The sequence below is a fragment of the Bubalus kerabau genome, chromosome 5 (assembly GCF_029407905.1).
Source record: "Bubalus kerabau isolate K-KA32 ecotype Philippines breed swamp buffalo chromosome 5, PCC_UOA_SB_1v2, whole genome shotgun sequence".
Taxonomy (NCBI): domain Eukaryota; kingdom Metazoa; phylum Chordata; class Mammalia; order Artiodactyla; family Bovidae; genus Bubalus; species Bubalus kerabau.
This window is the reverse complement of record NC_073628.1, coordinates 57,332,935-57,359,036: the sequence shown is the minus strand read 5'-3', so window position 1 is coordinate 57,359,036 and position 26,102 is coordinate 57,332,935. Positions and strand designations below refer to the sequence as shown.

General features: G+C 57.9%; 1 protein-coding gene across 1 annotated transcript; it reads left to right on the top strand.

Moving 5' to 3' along the window:
- The first annotated feature begins 471 nt into the window (after window positions 1-471).
- On the top strand, window positions 472-20,449 carry SLC45A3 (solute carrier family 45 member 3). The gene is made up of 5 exons (XM_055583544.1): window positions 472-529; window positions 13,301-13,695; window positions 14,553-15,335; window positions 16,208-16,473; window positions 18,682-20,449. Exons 2-5 carry the CDS (start codon window positions 13,524-13,526, stop codon window positions 19,111-19,113), a joined length of 1,653 nt encoding a protein of 550 aa, XP_055439519.1. The 5' UTR covers window positions 472-529; window positions 13,301-13,523; the 3' UTR covers window positions 19,114-20,449.
- The last annotated feature ends 5,653 nt before the right edge of the window (window positions 20,450-26,102 follow it).

Genomic DNA, 26,102 nt, shown 5'->3' with positions numbered 1-26,102 from the left:
ACAGCAAACAGTAGGAAGAGTAACTCGGGGAGAATACGACATCTCTTGCAAGGGCTGGTCCTGGGTGGGTGGGGTGCGGCTCGGCCCGGGGGACCAGGGGCTGGCCGGCATAGCTCGCGCGGGTAATGGCTGCAGACCAGCCGCGGGGAGCGGAGGCGCCCCGAGAAGCCGGGCAGGTACTACCTAAATGTTTGGTGGCGAGGGCGAGGGCGAGGGGGCGGCGCACTGCCCTAGGTAATGATAGTCTGGGAGCCACGCGGGGGCTGCCCGTCGCGGTCGCGGCTACAAAGACAGCTCGGGGACCTCCCGCTTTCCTCCCCTGGGTACCGGTCCCACCCCGCCCCCTCCCCGCAGCCCCCCACCTTCGGCCCGCCTCGCCCCGCCCCCTCCGGGCCGCCCCAGCGCGCATGCTCTCTCCCCCCGCCGAGTAACCTGGAGATTTAAAAGCCGCCGGCTGGCGCGCTGGGGGCGGCGGGGGTGACGAGCCCGCGCGCGGCGGCCCGGGGTGACAGGCGCCCGCCTCGGCCAGGTAGGGGCGCGCCCGCCGCGCTCCGCGGGAAGGGTCCCGGCGCGGGGAGGGGCGCGGCGCGGCCGGGCTCCGCGGCGGCGCGTGTGTTGCGCCCTCGGGGAGGGGGCGGCGCGGTGGCCGTCCCGCGCCCGCGCTCTGGCTCCGCGAGTCCCGGGGGGTGTGACGGGCTGCAGGCTCCCGGGGCGCGCCCCTCGCCCTGCCGCGGGCGGGTTGCGGGGGCCCCCGCGGAGCCGCGCTTTCTCTCGCAGAGGCGGGCCAGGCTGGAGGCGCCGGGTCCCCCGCGTCCCCGACCGACCGGGCGGCGGGGCTGGCGGAGAGAGGCCCCTCCCCTGAGCCCCGGGTCTGGCCGACTGCGGGCGCAGCGGCCGCTCGCTCCGGTGGCCTTCTCCCGCGTCAGAGTTTTCTTTGGAAAGTTGCGTTTATTTTCTTCCCTTGTCTCGGCTTCACCGGAAAGGGGCAGGGTGAGTCACCGGGGCGCGCGCAGCCCTGGACCTGGGAGCCGAGGAAGGGGCCGATGGCCGGAACGCCGCGGGGTCCTCGGGCGCGGGCGGCTTGCCTGGGGGCAGTGAGGGGTTGTGAGGAGGGAAAGGGGGCTGAGCCCTTTCGCACGTCAGTCTCGGGGCTTGGCTCAGGGCCGAGAGCTGGGCTGCAGTGTGCGCGCCGTCCTGAGCCTCGGTTATCCGTCAGAAGAGAGGGAAAAAGAAAGGGCGTCCTTATCTTCGCCTCCCGGGCTCAGAGGTGCTGAAAATCCTGAGATCAGCCAACAGGTGTGCTGAGGTGGTCCCCGGGCACCCACCACAGCGTCGCAGGGCTCCGGGCCAGGCCTGCAGGGGAAGGCCCCAGGGAACTGCCGGGTCCCGTGGGTGAGGACCAGGCCTGCCCCGGTCCCTTGTGGTCCCCGGCGCTGCATCACTGTGCGTTGACCTTGCCCTTGACCCCTGAATCGGTGTCTGCCTTCCTGACCGGCATTCTTGACCTGCTCCGCTTCCCGCCGTCCCCCGGCCCCCCTGCCCCGGGGGCCACACCTCCCTATCTTTTTCCCCAGGGGCCAGACTCGAGGGTACAGTGGGGTTTGGCCCGGTGGGTACCTGGTGCAGACTTGTTCTTCAGCTGTAACACAGACCCCATCCCTGCGAAGCTGCCGTCTGCAGCTGGCCGCAGTCCGTGGACCAGGGCCTAGAGTGATCCTTGCTGGGCTCCCGAAAGCGTTCTTCGGGGGCTTGATGAGGCCCTGGGGGCTTCTGGCTGCCTTTCCGGGCTCACTTCGGAGAGGGACAGCCTTGGTGTTGGACGCCCCTGCGCGGAGGCCCGGCCGCAGGCGGGCTGTTGGGGTGGCGAGGGCAGTGCCAGGAAGTGTAGGCTGCTGATTGCCCCAGCCTTCCCTATAGAGCAACTTCTTCCAGTGTGAGATTGCAAAGTTATTTGAGATCACAGCCAACAAATACGGGTCTCATCCTCCCATTCCTCCCTTATCTCCTCTCACCAGGCTTGTCCGAAACCAGGACTCTGTTCTAAAAGTGCCCAGAAAAATGGAACTTGAGTCCACAGGATGAATCTGAAGGTAAAAATACAGCTGTGAGTACAGCTGTGGACGTTCAGGCTCCAATTTAGTGCAGGCATGTTGGGGGTGGGAGTTTTCCTGTCTGCTCATGGAGTGTGCCCCTCCCGGCTCTGCAGTGTCCTTCAGGAGGATGAGGAGCTGCACAGTGAACCTCGGTGGCCACTGAGATACCTCCAGGCCGCTGGGTGCTGGAGGGATAGCCTGAATACCCCTCTCTCAGTCTCGGCAGGGCTCTGGAGAGAAAAGGGAGAGAGGCCGGCTCTTCTTGAGGACTCTGAAAGGCAGATTAAGCTCTCATCAGGACTCTTGGAGCCTGAAACATAGTATCATAGATAACAAGCCAGATTGTCAGGTGTTTATATCCTGGCTGCTCCACGGGCTAAGGGATGAAGGGCAAGTTACGTAACATCTTTTAAGTCTCAGTATCCCTGGTTACAAAATGGACATGACAGTAATAATGAAAATTCCTACTCTGTAGCTTTGTTATTTATTAAATAATAATGGAGCAAATATAAATATATGTACACATCAGTTCAGTTCAGTCACTCAGTCATGTCTGACTCTTTGCGACCCCATGAACCACAGCACGCCAGGCCTCCCTATCCATCACCAACTTCTATATTTAAAATGTAGAAAGCACTCCAGCTTTATTAAACCATGCATACAGAGCACTGGACTGTGTGCCTGATAGGTAACAGTGTCAGTTACAGGTAACTGCTGTTAACTATATCCACTGTATGTACACGTGTGCCCTAGTGGACAACAGCACCCACCCTGGGCCTCTGTTCTTGGGTTCTGCTGTAGACTTTGTTTCTTTGGGATCAAGGCCTTCTGTACTCTGGGGAGTCCGTATGAGTAGTTAAGAGCCTGGGTTTGAATTCTGTTTCCTTTTATTTACTTATTTAGCTGCACTGGGTCTTGGGTGCGGCATGCAGGCTCTTTAGCTGTGGCATGTGGACTCTAGGTCCCTGACCAGGGACCGAAACTGGGCCTCCTGCACTGGGAGTGCAGAGCCTTAGCCGCTGGGCCACGAGGGAAGTCCCAGTCTTATTTCCTTTTGCACAAATTACTTCACCTGTCTGTGCCTCAGCTTCCTCCTCGGTAAGATGAGGATAGCAGTACCTGCCTCGCAGTATTGTGAGGATTAAACAAGCTGACGATCTCAAGCTCTGAGCACAGCCACTGCAAAAACGTCAGCTGCTATTGTTTGGTAGCGATGGAGGCAGTCCTTGTGGCTCATGCTCAGGAACCAAAGTTTCTTAGCAAGGGAATTATACCGTATACAACTGTATGTAAGCTGTAAATGACACAGTTGCAGTTGAACTTGCCCGGTGCAAAGAACACAGCAGGACTTGACGCCCTGGTGTCTTCCCTGTCAGTACTGTGCATGGCTTGTTTTTCGATCAGTCCAGAAACCCCTGCCCTGTCTGTTTCCTCAAGTTGGAAGAAAGTGCCATGATATGATGAAGGTACAGTGCCTGGAAGGTTAAATGCCTTCTATGCAGAGAAGACTTTTTTTGTTCTGGTTTTTAGAGAAACTGTGCGAGAGGAGGGAGGGTTCTGAAGTTACTGTTCTGCTCTGTCCTCCCGCCCCAGCCCTGGGAACCCTTTGCTTTCTGGTGTCAGGAAGAAAAACCCAGCCTGGCTTTCTGTGTGGTAACAGTCCGGGGCCCTGTTTGCTGGATAGCAAGGGTGAAGGCTGGACCAGTTGGTACCAGGCCCAGTGTCTTGCACGCTGATGCCACTTGACTCCCAGCAGCAGAGCTGGAGCGTGGCGCTTTGTCCAGTGTGTTAAGTGTCCCTGCCTGGGGGCAGGGGCTGGTGACAGAGCCATCACGGGATCGTCCTGATGGCTGACCAGAACTTCCTGTGGAAGCCCTTTTTGTGCTACACGGTCTGCGCTTCCTCCCCCACGGGAAGAAGTCCACATTTTGCCACTGACCCTTAACGACTTGTGGGCCTTCTTGCTTCCGATGTTGGAGACAAGCCTACCTCACCTGTTGGCCTTGGTTTCTGTGTCTGTAATGGAGATGATTGTATCCACCTTACAAGGTTACGGTAAGGATTAAATGAGATCACCATATTTAGCAAGGAGCCTGCACAGACCAGGTGCTTGGTACGTTTGTTCTTTTTGCCTTCTTTGTTAATTCTAGAGGTCATTCTCTCTAGGAAGCTGGGATGAGCCAGCTGGAATGGAGTTTGGAGACCAGCCTCTGGTCTCATAGCCCGTAGTCCCTCAGTCATCAGATTCAGGCCAGGTGAATGTCTAGGCAGAGAGCGTGCCCCCAGCAGCAGTCAGCCAGAGACAGACCCCCTTCCCCAGTGCTTTCCATTATGCCCCCGCCTCCCTCGTCCCAACCATACTTGAGTTAGCAAATAGCGTTCAAGCTGGGAGTGCCTGACCCATCCCTGGGAGTATGGCAATCTAGATTCCTGCTCCTGGCTCCTGTGGCTTAGAGCAGAGCATCTTCAGTGTACCTGGACACACTGGTCGGATCCCATCAGACAAGAATCCTGAATCAGCCTCACCTTTAAGGCCCTTGGTTGAGCACATCCCTTGGCAGGGCCTGAGCAGGGACAATGCTCCTTGGTTTCTAGGAGCTGAAGGGCTGGTGGAGTGGGAGATAGGGAAGGACTACAAGTCAGAGACCAGGAGGACCATATCCATCACTCAGTGTCCAGTGAGTATCGGGTCCTTGGCAGCTCGAGGTTCAGGTAGCCCTGGGGGACGTGGGGACTTTTGCTGGATAAGATTTAGGTGAAAGGGAGGGGAGGGCCAGGAGAGGTAACTGGAACATGATGGCTGTTTTGAAAATAAAAACAGGCCCAGTGCTGATGAATATCCCATGTCCCATGATTTGGGGTCTGGTATTCTTCCCGCCACACCTGACTCAGATCAGATCAGTCACTCAGTCGTGTCCGACTCTTTGTGACCCCATGAATCGCAGCACGCCAGGCCTCCCTGTCCATCACCAACTCCCGGCGTTCACTGAGACTCACGTCCATCGAGTCAGTGATGCCATCCAGCCATCTCATCCTCTGTCGTCTCCTTCTCCTCTTGCCCCCAATCCCTCCCAGCATCAGAGTCTTTTCCAATGAGTCAACTCTTCGCATGAGGTGGCCAAAGTACTGGAGTTTCAGCTTTAGCATCATTCCTTCCAAAGAAATCCCAGGGCTGATCTCCTTCAGAATGGACTGGTTGGATCTCCTTGCAGTCCAAGGGACTCAAGAGTCTTCTCCAACACCACAGTTCAAAAGCATCAATTCTTCGGCACTCAGCCTTCTTCACAGTCCAACTCTCACATCCATACATGACCACAGGAAAAACCATAGCCTTGACTAGACGGACCTTTGTTGGCATAGTAATGTCTCTGCTTTTCAATATGCTATCTAGGTTGGTCATAACTTTCCTTCCAAGGAGTAAGCGACACCTGACTGGGAAGGGGCTAAAAGGAGAGGCAGGTGCATATAGCAATCCCAGGCTCCCGTGGCGGTGTTTTGTGGACATTGCCTTTTGTGCACAGTTCCTGCCTGCTGCCTTTCACGGCTCAGCCTCCTCCAGGAACCCTGGAGAGCACGGAGCGTGCACGCCTGCACCACCTCATGGTGCTTTGCCTGCATCTTGGCCCTGCTGAAGGGCGCTGGTGGGTTGTTTCCCAATCCCCAGCCCCTTCACAGCGGGGCTTGCACAGAGTGGGGCTCAGTGGTGGTGGGTGGGCAGGCTTTAGTCTCACTGACATTTCTCTGGGGGAGGTGAGGTTGTAATGAATGAGGCACACTCTCTTCAAAGGTGGGCAAACTCGGGCTCTTTAGCAGCAACAGAAAAAACGCCTCTTTCTTGGAGCCCCTCACACTCTGCTCACTGCTAAGGGGACTGTTTTGAAGAACACATCCCTAAGACTGAGTCCAGCCCAGAGCCCCCTCTGGTAAACGGAGCTGGTCACAGACCCTAGGATCAGTTCCCTTCAGTTCAGTCGCTCAGTCGTGTCCGATTCTTTGCGACCCCATGGACCGCAGCATGCCAGGCCTCCCTGTCCATCACCAACTCCTGGAGTTTACCCAAACTCATGTCCATTGAGTCGGTGATGCCATCCAGCCATCTCATCCTCTGTCGTCCCCTTCTCCTCCTGCCCTCAATCTTTCCCAGCATCAGGGTCTTTACAAATGAGTCAGCTCTTCACATCAGGTGGCCAAAGTATTGGAGTTTCAGCTTCAGCATCAGGGCTGAAAGGGCCTCAGAGACCATTGAACTTGAGATCCAGGGGTGGGACCAGCACCATGGTCTAACTCCCGGGCCCAGGGCTCTCTGCTCCTTAGTAGGTCTGCCCAGACCTCCATGCCCTGGTCTCTTTCCTGTATCTGTCACCTTCTGAGGGAGGTCAAGCTCGGGGGTGGGGGTGGGGGGACAAGGATGTGTATGGCTGGGGAGAGCCGCCTGGTCTGGCTGGCTGGCAAAGTGCGAGTTCGCTGCAAGAGAGGCTGGTCAGGTTTCACTTTGCAGGGCTGTAGGGAGCAGGGGGAGGGGACTCCCCAGCAGCCTGAATGTGCCACTCCCCCTTCTCCTGTGTTCCTCTCCCCCACCCCGGGCCAAGGGGTTCTTTGTGTACCACTACCCCCGCCTTGTAGGGAAGTGTTCATTGTGGCCCAAGTAGAGAAAGAATTTAGTTACTCTGCCAGGAACAGAGTCCAGCTCTGGGAGGGAGTAGGGGAGAGGTCAGTTCTGCCCCCAGATGGGTTGGTTACTCGGATCAGTTTCAGGTGACCGCTGACCCTTGGCACTCTATGTACTCGAGCACTGTGTAGGCAGGTAAAGGTTGGGGTAAGTGTAGCTGGGGAACCCTTTTCCACCTGGTTCCTCTTGGCTCTCGGTGGTGGAGGGCTAGGACTGCCCGGCCAGTGCCATGCGACATTGTCGGTGGGCACCGTCCATGGTGAGCACCCCACCTGGGGCCAGGGGGCAGGTGTGAGATCACATCACTGTACAGTTGTAAAGAACTTGAGACAGCATCTAGACTAGCACTCATTTTACAGTGTGGAAACAGTCCCAGAGAGGTATTTCAGGATACACAGCTGTGAAAGTTGGTGAAACTGAACTACACTGTTCAGGCTCCTAGTTCAGAGCACTTTCTAGAATTCAGGAACAGTTTGAACTTTCCATTCAACCGTTTTTTACCTGTGCAGCCTGGGCGTGTATTTCTCTGAACCTCCCCTTTCATCTTTGTGAAATAGGAATGTCAAATACTTTGTGGGATTGTGCAAATGGTATGAACTAGAGAAGATACATCAGGTACATGCAGACAACCTCCGGAACAGTCAGCAAGTGTCGGCCACTGTGATGATTTTCCGTGGCTGGGAACCACACTGTCCCCTAACTGGAAATGTCTACCCCAGCCTCCATTTCCCTTCGCAGCCTCCAGCACCAGTCTCGTCTGCCCAGTGACCTCTCCTCACCTGCTGGGGCCAGCACCTGGGGAGGCATTTACATTCCTGGCATTCTTTGTGCCTTTGGGGGGCCCCTGCAGGAGCCACGTGGGTGAGGGGGGGTGGAAGCCGACGCAGAGCTGGTCCCCTTGCGACCTCTGCTGCTCCTGTTGGGAATGAGAGACCCCCTCCCACGTTTCTCCACGAGGAGGCCCAGTGCTGCATGAATTTGCAGGTCCTTGCTCTCCCACACGGTGAGAGACGGTGGTATTCATCTAAGTTTCCTCACCTGTCAAGTGGGTGCACTCATTGCAACCGTCTCATCAAGCCAGTTGAAAGACTCAAACGCTTGGAAGGGCCCCTGGCATGTGGAAGACCTCAGTGTTAGCTGCTGTTGGTCATTGCAGATGAGGAAACTGAGGCTTAGGGAGGGCAGTGAACAAGGTCCCATAGTTACAGTGAGGTGTGGAGCTGGCAGGCGAACCCAGGTCAGGCTGATTGTCAAACCTTGGCCACCCTGGAGAACCCACTGGGATGTCTGGGTTCAGAGAGCTGCCAGTTGACTGACTGTCTCCGTCCGGACTGCACTAGGTCAAGGTGGTCCTGAGGGACCTTGGGTCGCCACTGTTTGCAGAGGGGCGTCTGATCCGGAGGCCGGGTGCCTGGCGTTAGGTGTGTGTCCGTTTTGACCGTCCCCATGGGGTTGCCAGGTGACTCTGGGAGGCGCGCTGGGCCTAGGCGGGCCCAGGTGAGGGTGGGCAGGCCCTGCCGCCCCGTGGCTGCATTGGCCGGGGGAGGTGGGCGGGCTCTGGGCCCCGGGTCCCTTCCCCTCCCCTACCCCCGGCCTCCCCCGGCACTTGTGTGTCTCAGAGCCGGGTCTGGGGTTCTCAGGCAACAAAAGCGGCTTCCCTCCGCGGGGCTGCCACCTGTTGGGTTTTCACACGTCAGGGGGAGTTGGGGGAGGGAGCCGCTGCCCTTTTCCCAGTGTCTGCGGCCGCCCCCCCCCCCCCACCCCCAGCCCGGGGACTGGGGGTCTCTGCCGCCCAGCGTGGCGGGGCTCAGGGGCTGGGCGGGGCGGGGGCTGCAGCAGCTGGAAGGGGCCCGAGCGGGCAGGGGCCGGGGCGGCAGCCGAGGGGGAGTTTGACGGATTACTCTGCGGCCGAGAGGTCTCTCCCTAATCCCCCTTTGTGTCCCGGCTCGCAGCCCCGCGCTCGCTCTGACAAGCTGCTAAGCAGAAGGCTTCCCGTCCGAGCGAAGAAAAGGCGGCGCAGCAGGGCGGACGCTAAATCCCCGGCCCTGGGCCCGGGGGAGGCTGGGGCTGGGCTGCAGGAATGGGGGAGGGCCTTCTCTCTGCCGCGGCCGCAGCCCCGGGCCTCCCGCTCTGCGGCTGCCTTCCTAGTGGGGCTCCGGCACGTCCTGGGGAGCCTGGGGGGTCGTTGGCCCTGGCTTCTTATGCAGATCGCTGTTGCCGGTGGTCGGGTCGGGGTGGGGGAGCAGACCCTTGCTTCTTTGGAAGTACACTTGAGCCTGGAGAATGCAGGCTGACGTGGGCTGGAAGGCGTGGGAGCTGCATGGAGGCTCGTCCCGCGTCCCCTTCTCTGTCGCTGCCCAGACAGGAGGAATTCCCACAGCCCAGCGGCCCAGGCAGAGAGGTCTGTCATGGTGGAGAGCTCACCACCTCTCAATCGTGTTCATCTCCCATCTCCTGTCTGGCCAGCACAGGCTTTCTGGGGTGTCCTAAGGCTCCTGTGGAGAGCTCATTTTGGGGGTGCAGGGGGCTAGGTGTTACGAGGTAGGACCGAAGGCACTGGCCCCCTGGGACTGAGGCAAGGGGCTGGGTGACCCCCGCCAAGAGGTTTTGGTGAGCTTCCAGAGCTATTCCCTGCCCACGACCCTAGAGGATCCGGCAACGTGGGGTGCGGCTCTGGGGTCCAGTCTGGTGTGGAGGAAACCGGGTCCCTCGTCCTGTGTGGTCTCGGGGCTCTACCTGTGGGATCCTCTGCACCTGCAGCCCCGGCCTGGGCTGGGGGGCATTAGGGATCCTGGCCCAGGGTGACCCCACCCCTTTCTACCGCTGAGTCTAACCCTAACCCTGCCTCCTCCCCTTTTCCTTCTCTGCGGGGAGGGGCTCCCTGGCCTGTGAGAAAGACGGCGGGCTCACACAGACCGCGCGGCGCGGGGCTCGGGGTCAGGCCGGGGCTGGGGCCCTTTGATGCCTGGGCGATGTGGGGTCACCGGCCTGCATAAAGAGGCCACAGAGATGCCACCCCCAGCCCGTTCCCTCGGCCTCTGTCGGGGGCCGCCTGCTATCCCAGCCCCACCTCGCCGGAGGGGTGGCAGGAGCCCCTTTGAACGGTCTCAAAGGCCTCTTTATATGTCCCTCGACACTCCCTTCCTGGAGGGGCCTTCCCCCCCAGCCTCCTCCAGCCCTCTGAGTTTTGGAGAGAAAGTTCAGGCCAAGTTTCGCTCCTGTTGCTCAGTTGCACTTCCGTACTCCCTGCTGAGGCCTAACGTGAGAGGGGCCAGGGAGACAGGGGTGCCCTCCAGCCCGGGACCTTCTGCCATCCGCTCAAACCCCTGGCTGAGCCCTTAGGAGCCACCCTCTGGGGGTCAGGCTGGAGTCTCCTTGGGGTGTCTGGGCGTGGGGGCAGCACTTAGGTCCTGCCTATCCCTTCCACCTCCCACCCTGGGCTGCTGTCCGTGAGTTGTTCTTTAGATAAACGTTTCCCAGGCTCCTTCTCTGCTAGAGTGGGTGCTGGAAAGCTGCATTGGTGCCTATAGCCCGCTCTGGGGGTGTGGCACCCGGAGTGTTTGGGTATCTGGAGCTGGGCAGGTAAAATGCAGGTTCACCCTCCATCTAAAGGGCTTTAGCTCTGCTCCCCCAGACGGGAGGGAAGATGGCTGGGGCAGAGGTCCCTAAAGCTTTCCAGAAGTCTTGGGGTTCCTTCAGCTTCCTTGCTGTCCTGTCATCCAGGATCTGGAAGGAAGGGGGGAAATAGTTGGACCTCGAGAGGGACTTGTTCTCCTAGAGGTCTTCCGTTCTTGTCCACAGCGTCAGCCCCCTTTCCCTCGTCTTCCCGCCCCCTCCCCACCAGGTGAGCCCCTCTGGTTGGGCCTTCGTGTGCCGTGTGCCGAGGGCTCCAGGAGCCGTGGGGAGGAGGATCTGAGTCAGAAACATCTCTGAGGCTGGAGGGTGGAGGGTGGAGGCGTGGAGTGGACCCTGCTGCCCTGCCTGTGTCCCTGAGGACGCAGGGGGCTCTGAATGCAGGGGGACCCATCGGGAGTCGTCACTCTCGAGCTTCAGGGAGAGGTGCTCCGTGGATGCGGGTGGGGCGGGAGGCAGGAAGGCGGTGACAGATTGCGTGTGGAGCCTGGGCCCTGGGCCCCTCTGTGCCTAGAGGCCCCGGGAGGACCACTGCTCACTAGAGTTGGTGCTGTGGGAGTCCTCCTCCAGCTTCCTCCTCCTGAGGGCTGAGGTGGGGGTCAAACGGGAGGCTAGGGCACTGGGGAACGGTAAGGAAAAGAAAGGGGGGCTTTGGAAGGGAGGGTGTTCTCATGGGCTTGGGCGTCTCTTGGGCAGTTCCAGGCTGGGGAGAGTCTGGGGTGGCAGGGGTGCCCAAGAGAGAGAGGCCAGGCTCAGCACCCTGAGTGCAGAAGCAGCAGGGCTGGGCGCCCACCTCCTCCCCAGGAATCCCTCAGCTGGCCCAGGCCCTGGTCCTGGGCACAGCGCCTCCGGAGGGTGGAAAGAGGAGCCAGGCATGGGAAGGATTGCCTCCGGAGGGTGGAGAGAGGAGCCGGGCATGGGAAGGATTTCGTCCTCCTCAGTCCCGGCTGTGGGGAGCTGAACCGAAGGAGGGAGGGAGGCAGGGGGGTTGCTTGATGGTTGCTGGAGAGCTGCAATTTATTCTAAACAACCGGGGCAAACCAGGGTTTGGGAATGGGTGCCGGATGTGGGTGAGGCCGGGTCTGATAAAGTCTCTGTTTGCTCAGGGAGGACCTGGTCCCTTAAAGCCCAGGGCAGGGGAGTCCCCAGGGTGGGGAATGGAAGGGGCTGGAAGCCTTTAGACCCAGAACCCTTCCCTCCAGGTCAGACAGCACTGCCCCCTGGTCTCCATGGCCCCCCGCTTTCCTCCTGGGGTTGCCATGGCAGTGGCATGGCAGTTCTCTCCTCTGGGGAGAACTCAAGCGGGACCCACAACCCCCAGCTAAGGGTGCTTTCTGGTCCCCCAACCCACTTTGGTGACCACGTGGGTCCGTGTTTCACGTTTCTCCCATGTCACCCCCATAGCAGTCCGTGTCTCTTTCCAAAGTGGATGGTCTGGGTCTGAGTGGCTCTTGGAGGAGGAGGCTGCTGGTTGTCCAGCCTTGTGTGAAGTCCCTTTCTTCCTGGGCTACAAGTTGCACAACCCCAGCAGGCCGTTACGGGATGGACACTTCTTAGCCAGGATTGACGGCGTCTGACCTCTTTGTGGCGCAGTGCAGACAGCACCTGCAGCATGCTTTGTAGCGCACAGGCCCTCGGGGCTTCGTGATGTTAGATAAGGAAGCAGAAGCACCAAGTCATGAGACGCTGAGATCGGAAGAGGGCACGGACGAGGGCTGAGGGTGCTCCGGGAATGCGCTCGGTGGGGACGGGGCTGGAGCCAGGCTCGCGGCTGTGAACTTTGCATGCAGTAGTGCTTTTCAGCAGCGTTTGTGGCGCTGAGTCAGTGAGACTGGAGAAGGCACTCCAGGCTCCAGCCACGAGTGGCCTGAGGCTCTCTGTCCACTGTCTACCCACCACGGGATGATGACAGGTTAGGGGACCAGGGCTCCCCTCTCTGCCTTCTCTGCGCAGCTGACTTGGTTTTCCCTCTTCTGTGGTCACTTATAAACAGAATGGACTGAAGCGGGTGCAGTGGTCGGGAAGCAAGACCTAGAGGCCCACTGCCCGAGGGGTTGGGGACCAGGGTGGGTACTTCCCTGCTGGGATCTCTGAGCAGAAGGCCCAACGGGAAGGGCTGCGGGGATTTCTGGGCCAAGAGGGGCGCTGCCCGGGGTCACTGGCGTCATCACAGGCTGCCAGCTGGTGAGGCTGGGACCTGGGGGCAGCCCCCCAGTCCCCTGATGGTTGGGCGGCTCACACGGGAGTGCTTCTTCCCCATGGCCACTGAGCATGGAGAGAAACTTGAGAGGGGTTTTCAGGCCGAGGTTCTTCCAGGGGAGTGCTTTTCAAATGGTTTCAATGACAGGCTCAAACCCAACCCAAGAAACCACAGCCTTTTCTCTTCCCCTTGTCCTCCTCCTTGGGGTGGTAGTTTGGTGCAGCTTGGCTTGTGGCCAGGCAATGTGAAATAGGAAGTGTGACTCTTAACAAAGGGGAATTGAACAGCCCAGCTTTGGCAAGTGGAGAGAGAAAAACAAACTGGGCCTCGCAGAGGGTCTCCAGGGGCACCTTGATAACAGTGCCTGGGGAACTGGGAATTCAGCTGGTTTGACTTTTTTTTCTTCCCCCTCCCTTCTATACTAGGAAACAAGGGAAGTTGCAAAGATTTCAAAACAGAGAATTACTAACATCTAGTAGCCTCTGGAGTGTACTGAGGTTTAAATATCATATTTACCTTACTAATTAGGCCAACCTTAGGCTAATATGAACTGCACTTCCTGCCTGCACCATAGGGGTGGCTCCTGGGTGGCAGGGCCACGCCATCAGCCCGGGAGCGAACCAGATTCAGAGTTCAGAGTGAATCCTGGAGCTTGGGTTCCCGGAACTTAATGCTCTGTGTGTGTGACTGTCCCTGCCCTTTTAGGATCGAGTGTTGACATCTGTACCCTGCCGAGGCCCCCCACGATGACAGGCGGTTAGCATGGCTGAGAAACCAGACCTGCACAGTGGGCCCGCAGGAGTGGGTTTCTGGCTGAGTCCTCGGCGGTCGGTGGCAGCCAGGAGAGGCCTCGGCATCTGCAGCGAGGCGGAGACGGAGCCATTCTGGAGCGCGTGAGCGGGCCGGAGCCCCACTTGCCCGGTCCAGCATGGTCCAGAGGCTGTGGGCAAGCCGCCTGCTGCGGCATCGGAAGGCCCAGCTCCTGCTGGTCAACCTGCTGACCTTCGGCCTGGAGGTGTGCCTGGCGGCGGGCATCACCTACGTGCCACCCCTGCTGCTGGAAGTGGGGGTGGAGGAGAAATTCATGACCATGGTGCTGGGTGAGTCACCGCGTCCTCTTCCCCTCCTGCTCCAGAGACAGGCCTCCCGGGGAAGGAAGGCACCAGCGCCTCTACCCAGAAGGTGCCTGCTGCCCCTTAGCCTGGGGGTCAGTGCTGCTGAGCAGAGGGCTGACCCTGCGCTGAGGGGCTCCGAGAGAAAGAGGAGGACAGGGCCGTTCCCTGGTTACCTCTGTGTCCCAGGCCCCTACACATGTACGGCCCCCTGAGACGTGGAGAAACTGCCCTTTGCAATTCAGACCTGTGGCCTCATCCAACTCCTGCAGTAACGCTTTGAGGTTACCCATTTCAGAGAGAAGACAGTGGAGGCTAATGAGAGATTAGGTGACTTAGCCCGGCTGTACTGCTAACTTAGCTATGGATAAATTGGGCTGGGGTTCCCCCCCAACCAGCAAGGGCTCTTTCTGGCCCCCAGGGCAGGGGCTGGGCTCCTGGCTAGAGATGAATTCTGCGAAAGCCACAGGAGGCGAATGGGCACCATCGTTTGGTGGTGACCAAGCAAACGGTCACTTCCTTCACTCCCAGGAAGAGGGGTCTGTCGGGATGGCAGGGTCGGGGTCAGCCTGCCTGTTGAAACCCTGCCTCCCGCCCTCCCTGGCTCTGTGCCCGTGTAACTTATCTCTGACCGGCTGCTTCATGCCTCAGTCTTAACATGGGGCGTTAGTGATCCCAGTTGTGAGGAGTGCATCGGGGTCCGGTGAAGTGGTCAGCACAGCACCAGTGCGGAGCGGGCCCTGCATGCGATGTCGCCGCGTCCCTCCTTCTCGAGGAGGTTGGTCCCCGTCCCCCTCCCCTTCTGAGCCCTGGCCTTTCACTCACACTCCTCGCCCTTCTTGCAGGCATCGGTCCGGTGCTGGGTCTGGTCTCGGTCCCGCTGCTTGGCTCGGCCAGTGACCACTGGCGCGGGCGCTACGGCCGCCGGAGGCCCTTCATCTGGGCCCTGTCCCTGGGCGTCCTGCTGAGCCTCTTCCTCATCCCGAGGGCCAGCCGGCTGGCGGGGCTGCTGTGCCCGGACGCCAGGCCGCTGGAGCTGGCGCTGCTGATCCTGGGCGTGGGGCTGCTGGCCTTCTGCGGCCAGCTGTGCTTCACGCCCCTGGAGGCCCTGCTCTCCGACCTCTTCCGGGACCCGGACCACTGTCGCCAGGCCTTCTCCGTCTACGCCTTCATGATCGGCCTCGGGGGCTGTCTAGGCTACCTCCTGCCTGCCATCGACTGGGATGGCAGCGCCCTGGCACCCTACCTGGGCACCCAGGAGGAGTGCCTCTTTGGGCTGCTCGCTCTCATCTTCCTCACCTGCGTGGCGGCCACGGCGTTCGTGGCCGAGGAAGCAGCCCTGGGCCCAGCCGAGCCTGAGGAAGGGCTCTCCGCCCCCTCAGTGCCACCCTGCTGCCCGGGCCGTGCCCGCCTGGCCCTGCGGAGCCTGGGCGCCCTCTGTCCTCGGCTGCGCCGGCTCTGTTGCTGTACGCCCCGAGCCCTGCGCCAGCTCTTCGTGGCAGAGCTGTGCAGCTGGATGGCGTTCATGACGTTCACATTATTTTACACAGACTTCGTGGGCGAGGGGCTGTACCAGGGCGTGCCTGGGGCTGAGCCAGGCACAGAGGCCCGCAGACACTATGATGAAGGTAAGGCCTTGGCTGTCCTGGGGGGCTGCTGTGGGAGCTGCCCTCCAATGGATGTTCGGGCATGGGGAGATGCCCACAGCTGGGGCATCTGGGCCCCGATTTCCCCACCTGGAAAATGGGCCAGCGTGTAGGCTGCATGTGCAGTTGCTGAGGGAGAAGAGCAGCAGGTTGGCTGCAACCTCAGCGGAGCCTCGGGCTGTTTGCAAAGTTTTGATCAGTCATTGCCCCAACCTGGCGGAAGGAGAAGCTGAGCTTATTTCAGGTCCGGAGGCTGGGCCGAGGTCTGCCTGGCCCCACGTTCTGTGTGCCCTCTGCTCTGCCACTGCCGTGGCCACCCCTTGCAGCTCAGGTGTCCCAAACTCTTCCTTTGGAGCCTCCGGTGTGGCGGTCTTGGCCCCCTCCTGGAAGCTGAGTGCTCTGAGCCCTCAGAATGGCTTCCTCGGCCCTTGGCCAGTGGCTGTGATCACTTTCCCTAATCTAGACTCCTGCTGCTTGGGGTGCGTGAGGGGTGCTGGGTGCGGGTCTGGCAATAGCGGGTCTTGGGCAGCAGGGACCAATGCTCCTGGTTCCGAGTGCCCTGTGCCCCTGTGCTGAGCCCTCTCCCAGCTACGTCTCATGGCCTCTCCCCCTCCACCCCCAGAGGTCCGGATGGGCTCAGGGACTGGTGCTCCTGGTTCCGAGTGCCCTGCACCCTGTGCTGAACCCTCTCCCCAGCCCCATCTCATGGCCTCTCCCCCTCCACCCCAGGGGTCAGGATGGGCTCAGGGTCCGGATGGGCTCAGGGACCGGTGCTCCTGGTTCCGAGTGCCCTGCACCCCTGTGCTGAGCACTGTCCCCACGCCCTCTCACGGCCTCTCCCCCTCCACCCCCAGGGGTCCGGATGGGCAGCCTGGGGCTGTTCCTACAGTGCGCCATCTCCCTGCTCTTCTCCCTGGTCATGGACCGGCTGGTGCAGCGGTTCGGCACCCGGGCAGTCTACCTAGCCAGCGTGGTGGCCTTCCCCGTGGCGGCTGGCGCCACGTGCCTGTCCCGCAGCGTGGTGGTGGTGACTGCCTCGGCTGCCCTCACCGGCGTCACCTTCTCTGCCCTGCAGATCCTGCCCTATACGCTCGCCTCCCTCTACCACCGCGAGAAGCAGGTACTCAGCGGACCCGGGGGAGGGAGGGCTGGCTGAGCAGTCCAGAGCCAGGGTCTGGCCAGAGAAGCTGGAGGAGGAATTCTTTGACGGGAGAGGAAGCCTGTTGTGGTCCCAGGGCTAGAGACCTGGGCTGCGGAAGGAGGGTGTAGATTAGATTCTGGGAATGACTTCCTGATGTCAGGATTATAAAGCCCTTAAAGTGGATGATTGCAGGAAATGTGAAATCCTCTGGAAATCCTGAAGAAGCAGGCTAGTCAAAGTCCTCAGTCTGGGTTGCGGTGTTCTGTGCAGAAGCAGGGGGCTGGATCAGATGACCTTTGGGGCACCTAGCTTCCGCAGCCTGTGAATGGGAAAAGCCTGGCATGGGCCTTGTCCAGGGAGGGACCTGGTTACTGACCTTGCTCTGGTCTCAGACGGGGAAGGCTCCCGACTCCTCCCTCCCCTCTTTCAGTTTATCTTCGTTTTCCTGCCTCCCTCCTTTGCCTCGTCCACTTCCCCCACCCCCACGGTAGATCTCTCGGAGCCTGAAGCCCCTGCCACCGCTCGCCTGGGCACTATGTAAGTCGGGGGCCTCCTCCCTGCTTAGCCCCCCTCTAAGCAGTGGCGATGGCACCCCACTCCAGTACTCTTGCCTGGAAAATCCCATGGACAGAGGAGCCTGGTGGGCTGCAGTCCATGGGGTCGCGAAGAGTTGGACTCGACTGAGCGACTTCACTTTCACTTTTCACTTTCCTGCATTGGAGAAGGAAATGGCAACCCACTCCAGTGTTCTTGCCTGGAGAATCCCAGGGACGGGGGAGCCTGGTGGGCTGCCGTCTATGGGGGTCGCACAGAGTCAGACACGACTGAAGCGACTTAGCAGCAAGCAGCCCCTCCAGGGGCCTCCTCCTGTGGGAACCTTCTGAGCCAGGCTGTGTGATCACCTCTGTGGCCTCCACTAGCCTCACGGAGCTGCAGCCCTGTTGCAGAGTTCTGTCCAGGGGTGTCCCAAGAAAAAAGAGACTAAGCCTGCTGTCATAGGGCTTCCAAACTGCAGGGGAGACCTGTTCTGCCCCTTGCAGGCCACAGGTGAGGAAACACCTAGCTGGGGGGCGTGTTAACCCAATCAGTAGCTGCAGGGGTGGGTGTGGGTGGGGGAACCTGACCCCCGTGGCCCCTGTGGGCGCCCTGATGACCTTTATCAGCCTCCAGTCTCTCCTGCGCTGACTCGGGGCTCAGGCTGGTGTCCAGGGGCCAGCCTTGGACACGTGCCAGGGAATGTGCTGGGGTTGGTCTTCCCCTCGACTGGGGAGCACGTCTGTCCCCAGGGCGGGGCGGCTGGCTGGGGCAGGGTCCCGGGCACCGTTGGCCCCCTGCTGCCTGCCCGCCTCCTCTGCTTCCTGGCAGCACACGAGCCTTGGCTAGAGCTCGGCCGCCGTCTCCCGGCTCTGATGCAGCCGACCCTGAGAACGCGGTGTTCCAGGCACGCGTGGGCCCTGGGACGGCTGTCAGACGGGCCTTGTCCTCAGATGGGAGGCTCTGGGGCATCCCAGGCAGGGCAGGGTCAGGCCGTGCTTGTCCCCGGCAAACGGTGAGACGGACAGGACGGCTCCCACAGGAGCGCAGCCAGGCCGTGGGAGCCGGGACGGGTGTTCCTCGCTTCTCCAGGCTGAGTCTGAGGACCCTGCCTGGCCCAGGCTGAGGCCACAGACTTCACAGGAGGGCAACAGCTGCAGCCTGGGCCTGGGCCCCGCAGTGGGCACATCTCTGTATGGGGGTCGACGGTTTCCGGTGGCAGGTGGCAGGGGCCGGGAGGAGGAGGCCAGGAAAGAGCGTGCGGTTCGGTGCAGCGGGGTCCTCACCTGTGTTGCTCCGCTCCGCCATGTCTCTCTGCCCGCCTGTCTTCCTTCTTCTGTCGTTCCCCTCCAAACTGGCAGTACTGAGTGCATCTGCCATGCTGATTTGCGGAGAGGCTGGAGGAGACCTCGACATGTGGTTTCAGGGGTCCCCCTCTGGGCCCCCGACCCCCACTCCCCAGGAGACTCCTCGCAGGAGACGCAGACCACGCAGGGGTCTGCCCAGTTTTCTGCCCTTCTCCCGATTTTCATTGAGACCCTTTGCTGGCTTCCTTTCGGCCCTGAGTTGAAGGCCACGGCCGGTTCTCACAGCTGGGGGACCCCGTGTCTGGGTGCTGACCTGTCCTGGTGTGTCCCCCCTCCCCTCTCCCAGGTTTTCCTGCCCAAGTACCGAGGAGACGACGGAGGCGGTGCCGGCGAGGACGGCGTGATGACCAGCTTCTTGCCGGGCCCCAAGGCTGCATCCCCTTTCCCCCACGGACACGGGGGGCCTGGCGGCCTGCTGGCAGCCCCGCCCGCTCTCTGCGGGGCCTCCGCCTGCGACGGCTCCGTGCGCACTGCCGTGGCTGAGCCGCCGGAGGCCAGGGCAATCCCGGGCCGCGGCATCTGCCTAGACCTGGCCATTCTGGACAGCGCCTTCCTGCTGTCTCAGGTGGCCCCGTCTCTGTTTATGGGCTTCATCGTTCAGGTCAGCCAGTCCGTCACTGCCTACATGGTCTCGGCGGCAGGCCTGGGTCTGGTTGCCATTTACTTTGTCACGCAGGTAGTATTTGACAAGAGTGATTTGGCCAAATACTCTGTGTAGGGTGCTCACCAGACACGGAGGGCGGAGGGCCTGCCTCCCGGGTCCGGCTCTCCCTGCTCAGCCTCCTGGGGCCGGGGCTGGCCTTGCCCTTTCTGCTGCTGCCAAAGTGGTTGGTGTGGCTCTCTGCTGCCTCCTGGTGGCAGCGAGGTGCTTCTTCCCTCCCACCTCTTTCCCTCCCAGCCCTAAGCCAGTCTTCAGGGCCGGCTGTCTTGGTAGCTCTTCAGAAGGCTTCAGTCTGGACTTCTTCAAGGGGAGAAGGGCAGGGCATTTAAGTAAGTCCACGCACTGGAATGCAGAACTCTGCCCAGGGATCACCCAGGCTCAGGGTGGACAGCTAGAGTCCTGGTCAAGATACACCCAGTGAAGGGATTGGGGTAAATCCCAAATTTGAGTAAATGCAACCACCTGTTCTAGCACCGAGGGCCTTTATCCTGTAGGTTCTCCCATCGTCGCTCCTGCGTGGGAGTTTCTACCGTGAGACTCTGCAGGATTTGCAAGTACGAAAAGGACTTGGGGGGAGCATGATCCTGAGTGGTGAAGGCAAGCTGCCCCGCCCTCCAGCACCCCCTTTCTGCTATTCCCCCTCTCCTACACTTAGGACTTTGCTTGCTGGCCCCTGTGGTGCCATCACAGGGACCCTGGTCTTTAAATATTTAACTTATTTATTTAAGTAGAAGGAGAATCAAGGTGTCTGGGAGTTGGGTAGGATGAGATCCTCGGCGACTAGGTCCCCTGAGATGGTTGGTTATTGGGTTGAGGGTTGCCAGAATCTCCTTCTCCTGGAGGGATTGGTCTGGCCCCAAACTGTCTAACCTTGACCTTGCAAACTCCACTCACCCCAACTGATATCCCAGCTCCTGGTACCCGAGGTGGGGAGGGCTGGGGAATGTGAAGGGTGGGGCTCCAGGTCTCAGCAGCCTCCCTAGCACCCCCCACCCCGTGACCCTGCCAGCCCCCAAACCCCCAGCCTAGGGGGGCCTAGGACTGGGACTAGGCCTCCAAGCCTAGGACTTGGGCCTAGGACTGGGCCTCCAAGCCCACCTTTCCTCCCCCGCTCCACAGCCCCCTCCTTGGGGCTGTTTTGGGACCAGAAGCACAGAGTGTGGCTCCTTGAGCCTCTATCCGTCTCAGCCCCCAGGGCATATCTGTGCTTAAGAACTCTAGCACAGAAACTCAGGAGCACCCCCTGCCTGGGCTAAGGAGGTCTTATCTCTCTGGGGGTTTAAGTGCCGTTTGTAATAATGTCACGTCTTATTTATTTAGCGGAGTAAATATTTTATGCTGTATGTGAGCAATCAGAGTATAATGTTTATGGTGATGAAATTAAAGCCTTCTTCTATGTTTCATTGGTCTTTGTGTCTTTTCTGAGGGGGAAAGACCAGCCCCTGTCAAGACCCGGTCTGGGCAGCGGCAGGTCCCAGCACCACCAGCAGGTGGAACCATAGACCAGCATTCGTCTGTCTTTCGCCTGTTGGATTGTGCTACCCGGGGACTGGAGAGACCCTCCAGGGGAGAAGGGGAGTAAGGCACAGGGAGGGGGCGCATTTTCCTTATCACAGGGCTCACAGTGTGGCCAAGAAGAGGAGTAAGCACCCGTTATCAGCCTCAGCAAGAGGAGGCACCTGGCAACCTTAATGGTCTTTGAAAGCTGCTTTGCTTTCTGGCATTACCAGATGTCCCGGCTCACCTGTGTGTTTCTTGCCATAGATCTGAAATGAGCTATTTTCTCTAAGGGCATCTGATTGATTTCTGTGGAAAAAGGTTTTTTTCCACAGCGACCATAATATTGGCATTGGGAGTGTTTATTATTAGGTTGATCATTGGTATTAGGCCTTTTCTGTGGACAAAACTAGGGGAAAAAATGTTTAATGTCAATACGTGGTGAGTTTCTATTGATACTGCCTGTTTAAGTTCAGGATTAGAGATTCAGTTCAGTTCAGTTCAGTCGCTCAGTCGTGTCCGACTCTTCGCAACCCCATGAATCGCACCACGCCAGGCCTCCCTGTCCATGACCAACTCCCGGAGTTCACTCAGACTCATGTCCATCGAGTCAGTGATGCCATCCAGCCATCTCATCCTCTGTCGTCCCCTTCTCCTCCTGCCCCCAATCCCTCCCAGCATCAGAGTCTTTTCCATGACTTTTCACATGAGGTGGCCAAAGTACTGGAGTTTCAGCTTTAACATCATTCTCTCCAAAGAAATCCCAGGGCTGATCTCCTTCATAATGGGCTCGTTGGATCTCCTCGCAGTCCAAGGGACTCAAGAGTCTTCTCCAACACCACAGTTCAAAAGCATCAATTCTTGGGCGCTCAGCTTTCTTCACAGTCCAACTCTCACATCCATACGTGACCATATGGAAAAACCATAGCCTTGACTAGACCTTTGTTGGCAAAGTAATGTCTCTGCTTTTCAATATGCTATCTAGGTTGGTCATAACTTTTCTTCCAAGGAGTAAGCATCTTTTAATTTCATGGCTGCAATCACCATCTGCAGTGATTTTGGAGCCCCCAAAAATAAAGTCTGACACTGTTTCCACTGTTTCCCCATCTATTTCCCATAAAGTGATGGGACCAGATGCCATGATCTTCGTTTTCTGAATGTTGAGTTTTAAGGCAACTTTTTCACTCTCCTCTTTCACCTTCATCAAGAGGCTTTTTAGTTCCTCTTCACTTTCTGCCATAAGGGTGGTGTCATCTGCATATCTGAGGTTATTGATATTTCTCCCGGCAATCTTGATTCCAGCTTGTGTTTCTTCCAGTCCAGCGTTTCTCATGATGTACTCTGCATAGAAGTTAAATAAGCAGGGTGACAATATACAGCCTTGACGTACTCCTTTTCCTATTTGGAACCAGTCTGTTGTTCCAGTTCTAACTGTTGCTTCCTGACCTGCATACAAATTTCTCAAGAGGCAGGTCAGGTGGTCTGGTATTCCCATCTCCTGAAGAATGTTCCACAGTTTGTTGTGATCCACACAGTCAAAGGCTTTGGCATAGTCAATAAAGCAGAAATAGATGTTTTTCTGGAACTCTCTTGCTTTTTTGCTGGTCCAGCAGATGTTGGCAATTTGATCTCTGGTTCCTCTGCCTTTTCTAAAACCAGCTTGAAAATCTGGAAGTTCACGGTTCACATATTGCTGAAGCCTGGCTTGGAGAATGTTGAGCATTACTTTACTTAGAAGATTGAGGGGTTAGAGATTACATGTGTTTATATATACACATACATATATATTTTATTTCTCTAATTTCTACCACACTGAAACGGAGCTCAATGCCTGGCCTAGCAGGTATGTATGTGTGTGTGAGAAGCAAAAAGAGCCACCGGTCAGCCATTACTGTGCCACCAGAAACTAGAAGCTGGCCCAGAGGCATGCTCATTGTTTTTCCTGGTCCAAAGGAAATGAACTTTGTGGCTAGCCCCATACACATCATTTACCTGTGTGGTTAGACTTATTCCTAAGTAATGTATTCTTTTGATGCACTTGTAAATAAGATTGTTTTCTTGGGCTTCCCTTGTGGCTCAGTGGTAAAGAATCCGCCTGCCAGTGCCGGAGACACAGGTTTGATCCCTGTTGGAAGGGAAGGAAGATCCCACATTCAAAGAGCAGCTGGGCCCGCGCACCACAACTATTGAGCCTTTGCTCAAAGAGCCGAGGAAGTGCACCTACTGAAGCCTAGAGCCGAGATAAGGCCCTCTGAAATTAAGAAAACAATCTTTTTTATATAATCTCACTTACTTATTCGTTGGCTATGCCGGGTCTTTGTTGCTGTGCAGGCTTTTTCTCTAGCTGCAGTGAGAGGAGCTCCAGGTGTGGTCTGCAGGCCAAAGATTGTTTTCTTAATTTCAGAGGGCCTTGCTGCGGCTAAGTTGCTTCAGTCGTGTCCGACTCTGTGCGACCCCATAGACGGCAGCCCACCAGGCTCCCCCATCCCTGGGATTCTCCAGGCGAGCACATTGGAGTGGGTTGCCATTTCCTCCTCCAATGCAGGAAAGTGAAAAGTGAAAGTGAAGTCGTTCAGTCGTGTCCGACTCTTAGCGACCCCATGGACTGCAGCCCACCAGGCTCCTCCATCCATGGGATTTTCCAGGCAAGAGTACTGGAGTGGGGTGCCATTGCCTTCTCTGTCAGAGGGCCTTACTAGCGCAAATTTTCAATCCTGGAGACCCGCTAAGCAGCTCACAGGCTGTGAGGCCTTGTGTTGGTAGTTCTTCAGTTTTTTGTTTTTTCTTTTGCATTATAGTGGATTCACAACGGTAGTTCCTCAGCTTTAAACTACGTTCCTCACAGAAATGCCAGCTCACTAAGAAGTACAGAAAGGGGGGAAAGAAGAAGGAAACTGCAAGTAACCTCAGCTCCGTTCAGTTCAGTTCAGTCGCTCAGTCGTGTCCGACTCTTTGCGACCCATGAATCGAAGCACGCCAGGCCTCCCTGTCCATCACCAACTCCCGGAGTTCACTCAGACTCACGTCCATCGAGTCACTGATGCCATCCAGCCATCTCATCCTCTGTCGTCCCCTTCTCCTCCTGCCCCCAACCCCTCCCAGCATCAGAGTCTTTTCCAATGAGTCAACTCTTCGCATGAGGTGGCCAAAGTACTGGAGTTTCAGCTTTAGCATCATTCCTTCCAAAGAAATCCCAGGGCTGATCTTCAGAATGGACTGGTTGGATCTCCTTGCAGTCCAAGGGACTCTCAAGAGTCTTCTCCAACACCACAGTTCAAAAGTATCAATTCTTCAGTGCTCAGCGTTCTTCACAGTCCAACTCTCACATCTATACATGACCACAGGAAAAACCATAGCCTTGACTAGACAGACCTTTGCTGGCAAAGTAATGTCTCCGCTTTTCAATATGCTATCTAGGTTGGACATAACTTTCCTTCCAAGGAGTAAGCGTCTTTTAATTTCATGGCTGCAGTCACCATCTGCAGTGATGTTGGAGCCCCAAAAAATAAAGTCTGACACTGTTTCCACTGTTTCCCCATCTATTTCTCATGAAGTGATGGGACCGGATGCCATGATCTTCCAAATAAGATTTACTCAGTCCTTTCCATGTGGGTCTCAGATGAGTAAAGGACACAACCTGGCCAGTGTCCTTTAAGATCAGTAATTTAGATGGAAAGGAATAAGAGGGATGAATCAGGTGTACATAGGCGCATCAGGCAGGATGTATGTAGAAAATTTCAGAACACAAAGCAAAGATGTTAACAGAATTTAGAGAAAGGAAACAATTGTTGTGGAGACAGGAGGGTCCGGCTATCCGCACCTCCCTACCCTCATCCCCCAGTGCCTGCCATCTCCTAGAGCGGGATGGAGTGCTGGCTTGTGGTCTGAGCCCAGGAAATGGAGAGGGGCTGGACTAGGGTTGGATGGGCACTACCCCATCCTTTGTTCCTTCGTGGGTCTGTCCTTCCAGCCTGGGGTGCTTCTCCCTGCAGGAACGGGAGTGGGAGGGGCGGGGGTAGGCAGCCTGGGTCTCGGGCTGCTACTTGTGCAGCCGGGGAAAGAGCCCTTGGTTTCCAGGGTCAGATTCGAATACAGCAGCCTGGCAGTTTTGTCCCCGTTGGCTGGAGGGTTGTGCAGAGTTGGAACTCGCTGATACCCAACACCGTCACGAGATCTCCACACATGAGGAGGTAGCGTGGGGTGCCCTGGCAACCCCGTCCTTTGACTTCAGCCTGCCCTTGACTAACGTCTGACCTTTGACAAGTCATCCCACTGTGTGTGCGCTGAGGGGTTAGCCGACCGTCTCTGCAGACACAGCTCTGGACTCCCGCCCTTTGTGGCCCCGTGCCACGTTCTGCTCCCCAGGACGCTGTTTAGTACCCTACAGTGCCCAGTGGGCATTCTCTCCTTCTCGTCACACAGTCTTTGTCTAGTTTCCCGTGTGCTGGACCTGACGTGCACCCCGGGGCTGTGGCAATGAAGAGACAGCCACTGAGCTCAGATGCAGCCGGGCGGGGGCACACTGGGAGGGCCTCCTGCACCTTAGGGGGCTCTGTCCTGGGGAGGGGGTGGCCTCCAGGGAAGCGAGGTGAGAGGCCGTCCGTGAAAAGCTGCCTGGACCCCGAGACTCCCTCACAGGCGGCCGTGACTTCTCCCAGTGACCTGAAGAGAGTGGAGCGGTGGGAGGACCCTGGGATCCTTCTTCACCAGGGATGGCCCCGAGGCTTGCTGAGAAGAGGTGACTTGTCCCTGGCACACTGACGCGGGGCTGTTTCTGTGCTACTCAGTGGAAGTGAGGGGTACGGGGGAAGACTCTGCGTTATCTTTGCAGCTTGTATTCTTCCAATATAAAAAGTTTCTTTCTTTTTAATGTGGAGGACTTTTGATCCATCTCACCACCTTCTAATAGGCACCCAAAAAATCTATTAATCAACCATTACTATTCACTCATAGGTGTAAGGCACCATTGTACATATAACTAAGGGGGTTACGAAGATATATCAAAGGTGGTCTTTGTAAGTACTGAGGCTTCTCCATGGAAAAATAAAGCTTGTTCAAATGAGGTTATTTCTAATGGTGCAAGGCAGTTTGACACGTGCCAACGATACATAGAAGTACAAGGAGGATGGGGGAAAGACCACTGCCAGGAGGATGCTTTTAAAATAGGGACAGAGATTCAGTTCAGTTCAGTTCAGTCACTCAGTCGTGTCCGACTCTTTGCCACACCATGGACTGCAGCACGCCAAGCCTCCCTGTCCATCACCAACTCCCGGAGTTCACCCAATTACATGTCCATCACGTCGGTGATGCCACCCAACCAACTCATCCTCTGTCGTCTCCTTCTCCTCCTGCCTTCAATCTTTCCCAGCATCAGGGTCTTTTCCTGACTCAGTTCTTCTCATCAGGCGGCCAAAGTATTGGCGTTCCAGCTTCAGCATCAGTCCTTCCGATGAACACTCAGGACTGATCTCCTTTAGGATGGACTGGTTGGATCTCCTTGCAGTCCAAGGGACTCTCAAGAGTCTTCTCCAACACCACAGTTCAAAAGC